Raw genomic sequence first — 15,975 nt, forward strand, 5'->3', positions numbered from 1 at the left:
TCGCTAAGGAAATGCTTGCATTGGTAGGTAGTTCAGTGGTAGAAGTCTCACCTGCCATTAGGGAAATGCTAATCAAAATCACAATAAAGGGCCCAAGAGATGCCTCATTCACCTTGCCATGTGTGCAGCCCAAAGTTTTAAGTCCTGCACCACATGTTAGTGCCACAATACTGGGGTGGGGGGGAAGGGACGCTCTGATGCTATGGTGTCTCTTTTCCTCTTTACCTTTTTGCGTGAAAAGTCAGTCTGGGAGCAGGGAGTGAAAGTATTCTGAAAAAAAAGGGAGGGGAGGCGCTGGTGAAATAACTTACTTGGATAGTGTGCTGCTTTGCCATGCGTGTAACCCAGGTTTGAACCAGGTCCCCACCATAGCTTCAGTGCTGTGGTCTCTCTCTTTTATCTATCTATCTGTCTGTCTGTCTGTCTGTCTGTCTGTCTGTCTACCTATCTATCTACCTACTATATATATATATATATATATATATATATATATATATATATATATATAGTAGGTATATAGATATATATATATATCTATGTGTATATATATATATATATACACACGCTTTTAATTTATTTTGTCTTACCCAGAACACTGCTCAACTTTGGCTTATGGTGGTGTGGGGGACTGAACCTGGGGCTTCAGAGCCTCAGGCATGAGACTCTTTTTTGCATAACCATTATGCTGTGTGCCCCCCACCCCTCTATCTAAAAAAAAAGAAAAGAGATGGGAGGAACCAAACAATCCACAATAAGATTCCAGTTCATTTACTAGGATGACTCTTTTTAAAAAAATTATTTATTTCCTTCTTTTTGCCCTTGTTTTTTTTTTTTTAATTGTTGTTGTAGCTATTGTTGTTGATGTCATCATTGTTGGATAGAACAGAGAGAAATGAAGAGAGGAGGGGAAGACAGAGGGGGGAGAGAAAGATAGACACCTGCAGACCTGCTTCACCGCCTGTGAAGCGACTCCCCTGCAGGTGGGGAGCTGGGGGCTTGAACCAGGATCCTCATGCTGGTCCTTGAGTTTGCGCCACGTGCACTTAACCCGCTGCGCTACCGCCCGACTCCCTAGGATGACTCTTATAAACAAAACAACCAGTGTGGAGATGTGAAGAAATTGGAAGCTTCATGCACTGTTGATGAAAAGGCAGTTTTTTGAACTAGACTTTCTTTTTTCCTCTAGAATTCCTCTCAAATAAATAATGAATTACACTAGGTGGTCCAGGAGGAGGCGCAGTGGATTAAACGTTGAGCTCTCAAGCATGAGGTCCTGCGTTCAATCCCCGGCAGCACATGTCTGGTTCTTTCTCTCTCTCCTCCTATCTTTATTCCTATTTATTCTCATGAATAAATAAATTCTGTAAAGAAAATAATATATTACACCAGAATATTCTGAATACCACTATAGTATTTTATTTACAATATTTACAGAATGTTACTACTAATATTTATATTGTAGTTTTTTATGTTCAAGTTCTGTTGTGTTCTTTTTTTGGGGATTCAGATTTATTCTCTAAGGAGAAAAAAACTAAGATTTCTACAGAGATGGTAGAATTGTCACTATCAGCTGTTACAATATGTTACATCAGCTTCTAAGCTGTTCAGAGATGAAAGGACTTTTAGTCTTGCTCTGAATGTAAGTGTAGTCATGTGACCCTCTTAACAAGGCCCACACTCTCTCTCATGGCTATGTTAGGAACTCATATAGAATCTCACCAAATATCCCACTGCTGTGTGAGGAAATGACAGGGACGTAGAGTCTTAGAGTGGTCCCAGTGGAAATATGTCTTAGGTGGGGAGGGACCAGAGGAACTCTTTTTTTTCTTTTTTAAAATATTTATCTATTTATTCCCTTTTGTTGCCCTTGTTGTTTTATTGTTCCTGTTTCACTGCTTGTGAAGCTACTCCCCTGCAGTGGGGTGCCAGGGGCTAGGGGCTCAAACCAGGATCTTTATGCCGGTCCTTACACTTTGCGCCATATGCGCTTAACCCACTGCGCTACCTTCCAACTCCCTCAGAGGAACTCTGAGCAGCTGCTAGGAAAGTACTTCTTTGGAGAAAAATTATATTAGTGTGTTTCTGTTATGGTCTCAAAAGAACGCTGTAATTGGCCTGTGTTAGCTCAAATAAAATATACATTGCTTCTGATATTTCAGCCCAGTAAAGTCACCTCTTAAAGAAAGTTAATGATTGGGGAGACGGGTGTTAGTGCAGCAGGTTTAGCACAGGTGACGCAAAGCGCAAGGACCGGTGTAAGGATCTGGGTTCAAGCCCCCAGACTCCCACCTGCAGGGGAGTCGCTTCACAAATGGTGAAGCAGGTCTGCAGGTGTCTCTTTTTCTTTCTCCCTCTCTGTCTTCCCCTCCTCTCTCCATTTCTCTCTGTCCTATCCAACAATGGTGACAATAGTAACTACAACAATAAACCAACAAGGGCAACAAAAGGGAATAAATAAATAAATAAATAAATATTTAAAAAAGAAAGTTAACGGTTGTATTTCTTTCTTTGTAATATGTATTAACTCTCTTGTATCAGGTAATATGATCGCTTAACTGGGTGAGCCACCACCCAGCCCTCATCTCTTGTATCAAGTAACCTGGGAGGGTTTGTATAGAATTTATCACAAGGTTGGGAGAAAAAAAAAAACAAAGTATTAGTGAGAGAGAGAGATCACATGAGAGAATGAACCAGATCTTTGCTCTAGCACATGCAATGCCAGGGACTGAACTCATGATCTCATGTGTGAAAATCTAATATCTTATCCACTATGCCACCCCGGGCCACGAGGCTGAGATTTTTCTAGCCTAAAATACAGTAGTTTTGAGGAGTCGGGGCGGTAGCCCAGCGGGTTAAGCGCACGTGGCACAAAGAGCAAGGAACTACGTAAGGATCCCGATTTGAGCCCCGCCACCCCACCTGCAGAGGAGTCACTTCACAAGCAGTGAAGCAGGTCTGCAGGTGTCTCTTTCTCCCTCTCTGTCTTCCCCTCTTCTCTCCATTTTTTTCTGTCCTATCTAACAACAACATCAATAACGACAACAATAACAACTACAACAACAATTAAAACACAAGGGCAACAAAAGGGAAAATAAAAAAATTTATTAAAAAAATACCGTAGTTTTGAAGGCTAGGACAGTAAGTAGTATTGCTATAATATAGATGTAGTAGATGTTTACAACTCATTTGTTTTTCTTTCCCTAAATCAGCGCAAGGTCCTGGGAAATCCGATGATGTCAGAAAAGAAAGACAAACACTCTACTCCGGAATTGACAGCCCTTGATGACTTGAAGAGAGCCAGCAAAGAAAATATGAGCTTAGTAAGATACTTTGAACTTTCTGTACGGGTTGCACATTTGTAGCACGGTAGAAAATTAATATACTGTCACTTCTGTGTTTCTCTGAACTATTCACCTATGCCTTTTCTCCATGAATTTTTTTCTTTCCTCCCTCCCTCTCCCCCTCCCTCACTTCTTCCCTTCCTTCCTTCCTTCCTTCCTTCCTTCCTTCCTTCCTTCCTTCCTTCCTTCTTCCTTTTTTCTCTCTCTCCCTTTCTCTCTCTCTCTCTCTCTCTCTCTCTCTTTCCTTCTCCTCAGTTCTGGTTTATGGTAGTGGTGGTGGTGGGTAGGGATTGAAGCCTCAGGCAGGAGGGTCTCTTTGCATAACCATTATGCTATCTCCCTGCCTTTAATGAATCTTTCCATTGTGCTGATTTTCTGGTTCCTTTAGCAAATACATTTTGAGTTGAAAAAGTAGCCAGTCCTAAGCAGAGATGATAGATACTGTGAAATAATCACAAAGTGCTGGAGGGAGCGGTTCTCACCTGGCGACTCCAAGCCATGTGAGCCAGACTTGTGCTCCCCTGTGAGCTCATCCTTGAGGCCTGTGAGGCAAGGCTGCTTCAGGAAGCCTGCAGTGACATCAGTTAAGATGAATGGTCTGGGAGGGGCCAGGCGGTAGTGAAGCGGATTAAGTGCATGTGGCACCAACCACAAGGACTGGGCGTAAGGATACCTGTTCCAGCCCTCGGTTCCTCACCTGCAGGGAGTTACTTCACAAGTGGTGAAGCAGGTCTGCAGGTGTCTATATTTCCGCCTCTTTGTCTTCCTTTCTTCTCTCAATTTCTCTCTGTCCTATCCAACAATGGCAGCAATAACAACAATAACAAGAACAACAACAACAACAATGATAAACAACAAGGGCAACTAAAGGGAAAAAATGGCCTCCAGGAGCAGTGGATTTTGTAGTACAGGCACCAAACCCCAGCAATAACCCTGGAGGCAAAAATAAATAAATAAATAAATAAATAAAATTGGGGAAAAAAAGATGAATGATTGAGTATATCTGTTTCGGTCAGAGAATTCTTCAGTTTGAAATTGAACAAGTAGATGATTCCTGTAGTGAAGTCTGCCTGTAGGAATGACATTAGGACATCGAAGCAACTGTAATACTTTTTTTTATTACAGCTACTCACTGATTCTCCGTCTGTTACAATGACACCAACAAGATTTAAATGGTCCGACGGGAAGAAAGAGGGGAAAAGAGGTATTGAATCCTATTTATTCTGTGTTCTTAATACATGTAGGATTTTTCTGCATCTAGTTATCCAGTAGCTTTTTTTTTTAAATTCTCAATACAGTATGGCTGTAGTTCGAAACGATGTGAAAATCACAAGGCTGGCTTCTTGCCCTTGAGTTCAAGTAGCAGATGGTTCTTGAGCATGTATTCAGCACTGTCCAGGTGCTGAGGAGAAGAGCTGTGAACAGGAACCCACAGAGTCACCACCTTCTTGGACAGACGGGACATGTAAAAAATGTCTTCCGGACGCTTGTTAAGCTAATTAAGAGCAAGTGTAAACTAATTTGTGAAGCTAAGTACAGGCGTGCTGAGAACATGCTCAGTAAATATAGGATCATTCTGCTCCTCTGCAGTGTAGACTACAGCCTTGTTATTTCGTGAAGCTTTTCAGATAAATGGTTTGTACTGGAGGACCCTAGGAATCAGACCATGCAGCATGTCTTTGAGGACACTTAGGATAAAAGGATGACTGCTGACTGAGACTGCTGGTTGGCCCAGGCTTTTTCTGGTCAAAAGCAGAGGAAGCTTTGTGGTCCCACAGAGAGCCTTTGGGGCTCCTCATCCTGATTAGGGTCTTTATTCTTCTGGCCTGTGAAAGCCACTCCTTCTCTGAGCACTATTATCTATGAGGATAATAGTTATCTCTGCCACTTCATTGAGGAAATGTTGACTTCTGTGGCTGTCACGACACCTCCCCTACATCTGACCATCCTCCTCTCCCACCATAAGGAACTGGACCTCTTAGCCCTTCACAGAAGTCTTATGAGACGCCATTGAAATGATTTAGAAGCACATCACACTTGTTAAAAGCCTTTACAAGTTGTAATACTTTTGATTAAAGAAAGCAAAATGAGAGTTTGGCCATACTTTATACGGCTGGTCTGGCAGATGAAGTGATTTACATACGGATTTTACCAGAGCCATAAGTATAATCACTATTTGAAACACCAGCAATGAAAAGAGAGAGAGAGAGGGAAAAAAAATCCCAATCTTTGTAGATAAATTTGTTATTCTTTTCTAGAAACTTAGATCTTGGTATAGCTTCCTTATTTAAATGAATGATCTGAACTCTTTCCTTTCCATCTTGATTCTGATTTCTAGGTTGGATTGTCTTGATTGAGGCAAGTGCAGTGTTTGAGTTGTGGGTGTTTAGATGTTTCTACCTGTGTACCCATGAGTCAGAACCATTTTTTTCCCCCAGATAGAAAGACAGAGAGACTAAAGAAGAGAAGGTACCACAGCACCCAAATTGCCTTGTGTAGTTGGGGATGGGCTGGAACCTGGGTGGTATGTATAACAAAGCAGAGACACTGTTCAGGTGAACTGCCTTCCTGACTTCAGAACCAACCTCAATTTTTTTTTAAATTATCTTTTAAAAAAATAATTAATTAATTAATTTAAAAAATGAGGCATTAACAAAACTGTAGGATAGGAGGGGTACAACTCCACACAATTCCCACCACCAGATCTCCATATCCCATCCCTTCCCCTGATAGCTTTCCCATTCTTTATCCCTCTGGGAGCATGGACCCAAGGTCATTGTGGGTTGCAGAAGGTGGAAGGTCTGGCTTCTGTAATTGCTTCCCTGCTGAACATGGGTGTTGACTGGTCGGTCCATAGTCCCAGTCTGCCTCTCTCTTTCCCTAGTAGGGGAAGCGGAGTTCCGGGACACATTGGTGGGGTTGTCTGTCCAAGGAAGTCTGGTTGACATCATGCTGGCATCTGAAACCTGGTGACTGAAAAGAGAGTTAACATACAAAGCCAAACAAATTGTTGAACAATTATGGACCTAAAGGCTGGAATAGTACAGATGAAGTGTTGAGGGGTACTCACTGCAGACTATTGTGTACTTTTGCTTTCAGGTATATATTTTGCCCTAGTTTATGGATACGTGTGAACATATGCTCTATCTCAGGGCACCTGGTCTATAGGTTTGGGGACTTTTTAGGAAGTGAACCACCTGGAATGGAATTAGAGAATACTATGAAAGGAAAGGTCTCACCCGAGTAATGAAGCTGAAGGGTTGTCATTCCATATCTGAAGTCTCTGGACACAGTCTGAAGTGAAGCATGCTGAGGTGGCACTCGTTGTGTTGATTAGGTTGTGATCGGTGGATGCAATATTATTTGATATGAATTGAGAGAAGCATGCAGGAAAGTGTGCCCCACCCTAAGGTTCCAGGACTGGGGAAAATATAGGTTCTATAGTGGAAATGTGAGGTTCCTGCTCTCTTAGGATTCAAGAAGACAATGGATAGTTATCATCATAGTTATAATGTGTTATCACATTATTTGGTAATTGGGTTAACTTTGAAAAGTCTCTTTGTTAGGATTTGCTGTATAATACCTGACATCTTGTATATAGCTGTGCCACAAAATTATCTTTATTTATTGGATAGAGACAGCCAGAAATCGAGAGGGTAGGATAGATAGAGAGAAAGAGAGACAACTGCAGCACTGCTTCACCACTTGAAAAAGTTCCCCCTGCAGGGTGGGGACCGGGGGTTTGAACCTGGGTCCTTGAGCACTGTAACATGGTGTGCCACCACCTGGCCCCTCAAATTTTTGTTATTATTATTATTTATCAGGTTTATCTTCTGTTGCTTTCATTTTTGAAAGCAAATCAAGAAATAACAACTCTTTCCATATTAAATTTTTTGTTTTTGAGAGAAAGAAAAATGTATTAAAAAAAATAAATAAGGAGCTGGGCGGTTAGCGCAGTGGGTTAAGTGCACGTGGCACAAAGCGCAAGGACCGGCATCAGGATCCCAGTTCGAACCCTTGGCTCCCCACCTGCAGGAGAGTCGCTTCATAAGCGGTGAAGCGGGTCTACAGGTGTCTATCTTTCTCTCTCCCTCTCTATCTTCCCCTCCTCTCGATCTCTCTCTGTTATCCAACAACAAAGACATCAATAATAATAACTACAACAATAAAACAACAAGGGCAACAAAGGGGAATAAATAAATAAATAAATAAATAAGCCAGCTAATAACACACCAGAACTTTTTTAGAGCAGGGATTCTGATCTGTGGTGTAACAGAACAGGTGGATAAAGTGGTATTTACTGTAGTAGAGAGCTGTACATTTCAAATTGAAAGCTTTAATTTTCAGTCTGTGGAACACATGAAGTATAGGGTCTCTAGATCTTTATGTGGAATGTTTGCAAAGAGAAGTATTTATCAGTGTACTTACTGTCCTTTTTCTCTCACAATTTAGGATTCCTCTGAGGATCCAGAATTCTCCAGTTGTCCACCCAGAATTTTCTCGTCCATGGCCTGTATGTGATTACTGGTCTCAGAGAAGCCTGGTCTGGTAGCTCGCTTGCTGCATTCTGAATTGTGAAAGTCAGCTAACCCTGTGACTTAACTGATACCTCTAACCCCACTCACTGGATGATGGCTATAGAATCTGCCTTCTGAACCTGTGAAGTCACTCTCTTCTGTCTTGTTTTTGATTTTTTTAGTCTCATGGGAGAAACCACTAACCAGTCAGGCAGCTTACACAGCACAGCAAATGGGCAGAACCAGGTGGACTCCAGTGCTCATTCAGTCTGTTCATTTAGGCAGCTTCTATCTTTTTAAAAACATATATGAAATTTGTACTCAATCACCAGTGACTTTTTCCCCTTAAGTCCTGCCAACCCTTGAGGATTAATGTTATTTTTGACCATTATTTTGGACTTTTGTCTAGTGTCAGGGCACCTTTTGGTTGTTGTTTCTTGTTTATTCATTGTTTATTTGTTGTTGTTCTAGCCATTTTGGGAGGGATAAATGGCTCTACTCTACACCATAAGCTTTGAGAAAACTTGTGAAGCTATATTATTCAATACCTTGTATCCAAAGAATGTGTAACTGTCCCAGACATCTTAAATTATTTCTTGGGTCTGAGATATTTCAGCAAATTTTAGGGATTAAACCTTGTCCTTTCCTCCCTCCTGCCTACCCCTTTTCTCAGTGATGCTACAAGTACTTGCATACTCACTAAGCTAATTACTTTCATTCAGTTTCCTCCTCTCACCATAGACATCTCCGGTGCTAGTGTAAGACTTCTGTGCCCAATCACCATGATTCAAGGACAGTCACTAACTGCTTCTAGTGGAGGCCTGCTGAATTATTAGTATGTAGCAGAAGCTCTGGAGTGTAACAAGAGGGGACCAGCTCCTTCCATTATCGGATCCTTGTGCATGCTTCTAAGGGATCAGATGTGTAAAACAGACCAGCTTATTGTCTGAGAGCAATTGGAGTCAGAGGCAAGAAGTGAGCATCAGCCTGCAGGACTGAGAGGGCTTAAAGGAGTGACAAGGAATGGCTTGTCAGTGCCAAGGGACCCATTGTTGCCTTGTCCCCTTTCCTGCCATAACAGGAATGGAGAGCAATTTGAGATTGGGGGCTGGTGCTTGGATGGAGTGGGGAATGTCCATATGTGTTTGAGGTGACCAGTGGCATGGCATGGCTTTGACACAGTGTAAATCCTCAGTGCCCAGAGGGCCGCTACGGGCGACAGGAACATCAGGCTGTGCCCACTGTTAAGCCACATGACCATTCTCAACCTGAGTGCTTGGAGCTAGGTCAGACCTCCATGGGGAAGCATTTGTCCCCACAAAGTATAATTTGCTGACCTCCTTCTAAATTATTGAAAGTACTGTGTTAGTGCTGGATGAAAAGTGACTCTGGGCTTGGTTTTGTGGGTGGGTCAGTCCTCTCTTGTGTGCTTTGTTTCTTCTGCTGCTATAGCAGGAGAGATGAAGAAAACAATCTAAAAGTCAGCCTTACAACCTAGTAGATTGTGAAGGATAGGTGGCTAGGAGTATAAACCTATTTAGGAGTACCTATTTCCAGAGCAGTTTATATCCTTCTTTAAAAATCTTTATTAGGAATTTTTTTTTAACCTTACTGAGAAAAGTAAAATTCCTTGCATCAATTATCAGTGAATTCAAACAGAAACCCTTTCTGGTACGAAGGAACTGAAATAGTGTTCTCCTTCTACTCTGTACTTGTGTGTCCCTTACTTGTTGAAGTATTTTGTCCCAGCACTGCGGCCTGTTAAACACAGCCTACCACCAGCCATAAGGTGTCCCTGTTATTAATTCATTTGGTGGCTCTGTTTGAGGAAGGGAGCTGAGACTGAGACTTGGATTGAACACAGTTGGTCACTCAGGGTAGTTCTGGGGATGGGGCAATGAGAGTGGTGTATGTTACATGCCCGTGCATTTAGAGAACTTGCTCTCTTGGGCAACTAACTTGTGTATCTGGGTATGTGTGTTTCATTTAAATTATTTATTCAATAAGCTTTCCCTTGCTTTCAGGGTTTGATAGGTCATTTTTCTTCCAGAAGCTGTGATCCAGTAGGCATTCAGACTTAAAGAATAAAGAGCATAAACAAGGGCAACAAAAGGGAACAACAACAGCAAAAAGAATAAAGAGCATAACCTTCTGCCTTATAATATGTAACGATTCTAATCCTGTGAAATATTGTGAGACTGTTTCCTTCTGATGGGTGGGTATTTTTTGAGCCAGTATTTAACAATTTTTTAAACCTATAATTCTTTTAAATCTGTTTTGTTATGTTTACTTTTCCTGGTAGAGCACATTCTTTGGAAGTGTGACTTCTTGTGGCTTAAAAGTTTCCTTTTCTTTCTTTCTTTTTCTTTCTTTTTTTTTTTCTTAAAGGTTTCATTTCTCTCTGAGGTCAGTTGTGCTAGGCTTTAATGTGGTGTCATGCCTAAAACACATGGAACATGCTTAAAAACACAGACAAGGTCCTCAACTCAGGCTGGCACGGCACGAGCTCTGCCAGCTGGATCAGCCAACACCACAGGCACTGGATTTTCTGCCCGTTTACCATGACGGTCTTTTGTACTGGGACCAATGACTCTGGTTTGAAAACCTCCACGGCAGTAGGAAAGAGGGTTAAGAGGTGGTGTCGAGAACCTGTTAAAGGAGCTGATGCTAAAACTATACCTGGTCCTCCTCACCCTGAACCCCTTCCTTCCAGAGTTAGTCAAGAGCCACATGAGAGCATGCTAGGGAGAAGTTGAGGTACAAGACTGTGACAGAGCTGGTCGTTGGGCGTTCTGGCGGTTGGCTGTTTCGCTGACTTGTTAGGAAGCCTGTTAATGCCAATGTCAGAGCAGAGCAATGTCTGTCTTTGGTGCAGCTTCCCTCACAGGAACTTATATTCAGATACGGTTTAAAATACTGCCTTCTAGAGAGTCTGTGGTGATCAGGACTGTGCCCCACAGTGGTGAGCCATGCTCTCAGGCACAACTGGGGGAGCCATATTTGGCAACAGACTTGTCTGGATTCTGTCTGCTTTCTTACTTCAAACCAGGGCCTTGTACAGACACTTGAAGTTGGCAGCTCTTAGCCTGAGGCCTTTTCTAAGTAGAACTCCTTTCTCCAGGAGAGAGCCTCATCCTTGCCGTTCTGCATGCGGAAGTCTTCGTGCTGATGAGAGGAACCAGGTTACCAGCACCTGCCAGCCCTAGCATTGGGGGAAGACTTGGGCTCCTAAGACACACAAGCCTTTTAAGCCAGTGGCAGTCAGCCCAGCCCCAAATTCACTCTGGAAACGCTAGCTTTCCTGATCAGGTTACCCTGAGATCTTTTTGCAGTTGGAGAGTTGGAGGGGCTAGTGAGGAAGTGGAATACATAATAGCGTGAGTGCTTGTGTTACCAAGGAGACCTGAGTGCAAGGCCACCTCAGGTGCTAAAGAGCCACTGAGCACCCCTCCCCCCATACATGTATATGAACTAGCAGAACCATTTGGGAGAATAACTCCCTCTTCATAGCAAGGGTTACCTCTGCACTATCCCTGTGCTTCTCAGCAAGAGAAACAAGGTCACTTTACTATTTCGCTATTTTTTTTCCATTCTTATTTGACTATTATATATATATGTAACTGTAAAGAAACAATAACTTGTATTGTTTTCCTTTTATATTCATGTTAGATTCTGAGATTAAATTCCTTTTGTTTCATATCCATAGACTTTGGTCTCTTAATTAATACTTTGTGTGGTGGGTTCTATTAAACAGAAGTTGGTTGCTTTTTGTTCAGAAGAATATAAATCTTCTGAGAAAAGTGTCTCTCAGGGCCAGGTGGTGGCACCCCCAGTTGAGTGCATGTGGTACAGTGCACAAGGACCTGGGTTCAAGCCCCAGATCCCTACTTGCACGGGGAGGGGGGGCTCCATGAGCAGTGAAGCAGGTCTGCAGGTGTCTGTCTGTCTCCCTCTGTCTCTCCCCTTTCCCTCTCAATTTCTCCCTTACCAAATGAAAGAAAGAAAAAAGGCTACCAGGAGCAGTGGATTTGTCATGCAGGCACCAAGCCCTAGCAACAATCCTGGTGGCAATATAAAGAAAGAAAGAAAGGAAGAAAGAAAGAGAAAAGAATAAAGGAAGAAAGAAAGGGGGTTGGGTAGATAGCATAATGGATATGCAAAGAGACTCTCATGCCTGAGGCTCCATAACTAAGCAGTGCTCTGGTAAAAAAAAATAGAAAGAGAGAGAAAGCCGCTTCTCAGGTTTGTTTTCAAGGCAGTGGGTAGGCTCATAGGTTTATGAGGCTCTTGTTAGGAAATGGGGTTGGAAGCATTGGCATTCTAATTCTTTTTCTTTTTTTTTTTTAATATTTATTTATTTATTCCCTTTTGTTGTCCTTGTTGTTTTATTGTTGTAGTTATTATTGATGTCGTTGTTGTTAGATAGGACAGAGAGAAATGGAGAGAGGAGGGGAAGACAGGGGGAGAGAAAGAGACACCTGCAGACCTGCTTCACCGCCTGTGAAGTGACTCCCCTGCAGGTGGGGAGCCAGGGCTTGAGCCAGGATCCTTACGCCGATCCTTGTGCTTTGCGCCACGTGTGCTTAACCCGCTGTGCTACCACCCGACTCCCGCAATTCTAATTCTAATTCCTGTGGTTGAGTGTCTAATGCTTACACAGATTTCAGCTGATCATCTAATCTTGATTTCCTTATGTAATCCTTTAAATATAAGCTGTTAGGCAGCTGGAAGTAACTGGTAGAGCACAAGACTTGCATGCCTGAGGCTTCTGGTGTAGAGTGGTGCTCTGGATTCTTCTCCCACTTTCTCATAGAAAACACTCATGTGATTAATTTTTTTTTCTTTTAAATAAGAAGTTGGGTTGGGGATGTAGCTGAGTAATAGAACACATGCTTTTCATGTATAAGACTCTGATTTTGGTTCCTACTACAATTACACAATACAGTTATAGTTTCAGTAACAGTGAAAATCAGGGGAGTTGGGTAGTAGTGCAGTGTGTTAAGCGCACGTGGTGCAAAGTGCAAGGACCACCAGTGTAAGGATCCCAGTTCGAGCCCCCGGCTCCCCACCTGCAGGGGAATTGCTTCACAAGTGGTGAAGCAGGTCTGCAGGTGTCTATCTTTCTCTCCCCCTCTCTGTCTGTCTTCCCCTCCTCTCTCCATTTTCTCTCTGTCCTATCCAACAATGATGACATCAATAACAAGGGAAACAAAAGGGAATAAATAAATAAATAAAAGGGAAAAAAAGATATTAACAGTGAAAACCAGATGTTGGGCTAGGAGATAGCTTATCCACTAAAGTACACACTACACCATGCATGAAAAGAAAAAAGAAAAGAAAAAAGAGGGAGTTGGACGGTAACACAGAGGGTTAAGCACATGTGGCAAAAAGCACAAGGACTGGAGTAGGGATCCCGGTTCGAGCCCCGGCTCCCCACCTGCAGGGGAGTCACTTCACAAGTGGTGAAGCAGGTCTGCAGGTGTCTGTCTTTCTCTCCCCCTCTGTCTTCCCCTCCTCTCTCCATTTCTCTCTGTCCTATCTAACAATGGCATAAACAACAACAATAATAACTATAACAACAATTAAAAAAAAGAAAAGGGTAGATAGCATAATGATTATGTAAAGAGACTCATGTCAAAAGCTCCAGAGACTCAGGTTCAATCCCCTATACCACCAGAAGCCAGAGCTGATCAGTGGTCTGGTAAAAAAAGAAAAAAGGATACTTGTTGCTATATGTTATGACTACTAAATACTGTTTGAGACCTTCTGCATCCCATAATGACCCTGGGTTCATACTCCCAGAGGGGTAAAGAATAGGAAAGCTATCAGGGGAGGAGATGGGATACGGAGTTCTGGTGGGGAATTGTGTGGAGTTGTACCCCTCTTATCCTATGGTTTTTGTCAGTGTTTGCTTTTTATAAATAAAAATAAAAAAAAAGAAAACTTAAGTCATTTTCCATTCCCCATTCTTGTTTCATTTTTCTTTATGTCAACATTTGCTTTAAAATAAACATTGCCTTATACAGTGTGTATAGGATATACTTACACAATGTGTATACACACACACACACACACACACACACACACACACATGCATATATATGACCTTGGGTTTGTCCTGTAACATGTAGAGTGGGAAAATGTCACCTTGTTTCAATAATCTCACACTCTCCAGTGTGTTTAGCACAAAAGGCTTTAACTTGGGGTCTGTGGTTGTGCCTCAGATTATCGTTGATTCCTGTGAGTCTGTGAAATTTATACACACATGAGTTTCTCCAAAGAGGTTTTACAGCTTCTGCCGGAATCCCAGGAGGGTCCTTGACCACTGAAATGCTGAGACCCAACAGTCCAGCCCAGTGCCTGGCAGATGGCAAGTATTCATTAGATGCTAATTTCCTCTCTCTGCCAAGGATACATTTTGTAATCTGCAGGTTATTAACGTTGACATAGTGGCTTTTTTTTTTTTTTTTAAATAAATGAGTTGCTTAATTCTGGAGTAGAATCAAAGTCTGCACTGTCCATTCCCCGCGGCATATGCGTGTACCCTTCTTTTGGCAGCGTGGCTCCCCAGGGGCTCCCCTGAGCTGTCTGGTCTTTTTTCATTCCCCAATGATGGATTTGTACCTTTTACTGTAAAGAAGAGAGGGCGGTGAGTGAGCTCACCTGGGAGGGTGCCTACTCTGCTATGCCCAGGTACCAGGTTCAAGTTTCCAGTATGCCACATGGTGGTACTGTGCCACCTGGGAAAGCTTTGGTGATGTGGTCTCTCCCTACACACCCCCCCCCCCCCCCCGCTTTCTACCTGAAAAAGGTGATGTGGAGCAGTGAAGCCCTGGTGATGATAATAAACAAAGTAAATACATAAATAAAAAAATATATAAGAAAAAAAAAAGAAACAGGGTCAAGTTTTTTTCCTTTAAAGTAGAGCAGAGATGGACTCTTAGATAGTTCATAGGGGGCCTGGGCAGTGGTGCACCTGGCTAAATGCACATAGTACTAAGGGCAAGGACCTGTGGAAGAATCTGCGTTTGAGCCCCCGTTCCCCATCTGTAGGTCCCAAGTGGTGAAGCAGGCCTGCAGGTCTGTCTCTCTCTCTCTATCTTCCTCTCTCTCTCTCTCCTCAGTTTCCCTCTGCCTTGTCCAATAAAATGGGAAAAAATGACTGCTAGAAGCAGTGAATTTGTAGTGCTGGCACAGAGCCCCAGCGATAACCTTAGAGGAGGAGGGAGAGGGGAGCAGGGAGGGAGGAGGAGGAGATAGTTCATAGGAAACTGAGGAGATAATGCAGAAGAAAAAAAAGGACAGTCTGGCAAGAATTGTTTGGAAGAGGTGGAAAAGGAGGAGGAGGGGAACTGAGCATGTCATTAATTGACTCATAGAAAAGAGTGGTGATGCAGACATGCATTAAACAGCAGCAAGGGAGGGTGGGAAAGAACTGGGAAGGGTTTGCTTTCCTCTCTTCCTGCCACTCCCATGACCTTTGTCCTGTGGTAGGCCATCTGCTCTTTACTTTCACCCCTGAGCCAGAGTTAGACACCTTGGGCTGAGAGTGGTGAAGAAGCCTGGACCCCGTCCAGAGGGGCATGGTGTGGAATACCATGGGTCTGTCTAGATGCTTCCTTTTAGATCACGTTGTCTTGACTTCTTTATAAAAAGCAAAATGGAACAAAAATGGGGAGCAAAAATGACCGATTTTTAAAATCATTTTATTGGGTGTTAATTGTTTACAGTACAGTTGTTGACACATGGATACAATTTTTCATCTCCCCGTGATACGTGTCTTCAAAACACTCACCTCCAACTTGGGTGTCTGTCCACCATCAAGCACTGGAATCCCAAAGCCCCTTTCTTACCAAGCCCCTCCTTGCCTGCCTTCCCCAGAGACCTTTACTTTGGTGCAATACACCAAACCCAGTCCAAGTTTCACTTTGTGTTTTCCCTTCCCTTTCTCCTCCTCCTCCTCCTCCCCCTCCTCCTCCTCCTCTGTTGTAGAGCCAGATGTTGTAGTGCGCGGGCCGCAGAGAAGAGAGAGAGAGGGTCCAGAGCGAAGAGGAAACACAAATCTTTATTTGCGCTGGCACCTCAGAGTTGGGTGCTAGAGAAGCAGGTTGGGCCAC

The 15,975-nt window shown here is 42.9% G+C and overlaps 1 protein-coding gene across 5 annotated transcripts in view; it reads left to right on the forward strand.

Annotated features, from left to right (window-relative positions):
- The window catches only part of ARHGAP19 (Rho GTPase activating protein 19), a 71,933-nt gene extending 58,478 nt beyond the window's left edge, over positions 1 to 13,455 (forward strand). For 3 of the 5 annotated variants that reach the window (XM_016192360.2, XM_060192812.1, XM_060192806.1), the window contains 3 exons: positions 3,210 to 3,320; positions 4,467 to 4,545; positions 7,794 to 13,455. In XM_016192360.2, the coding sequence (XP_016047846.2) occupies positions 3,210 to 3,320; positions 4,467 to 4,545; positions 7,794 to 7,804 (201 nt within the window). In that variant the 3' untranslated portion in view covers positions 7,805 to 13,455. Of the gene's footprint in view, positions 1 to 1,186; positions 1,292 to 3,209; positions 3,321 to 4,466; positions 4,546 to 7,793 lie in introns of those variants that run through there. The other 2 variants (XM_060192800.1, XM_060192817.1) reach the window with 2 other exon arrangements.
- The last annotated feature ends 2,520 nt before the right edge of the window (positions 13,456 to 15,975 follow it).

The sequence above is a fragment of the Erinaceus europaeus genome, chromosome 1 (assembly GCF_950295315.1).
Source record: "Erinaceus europaeus chromosome 1, mEriEur2.1, whole genome shotgun sequence".
Taxonomy (NCBI): domain Eukaryota; kingdom Metazoa; phylum Chordata; class Mammalia; order Eulipotyphla; family Erinaceidae; genus Erinaceus; species Erinaceus europaeus.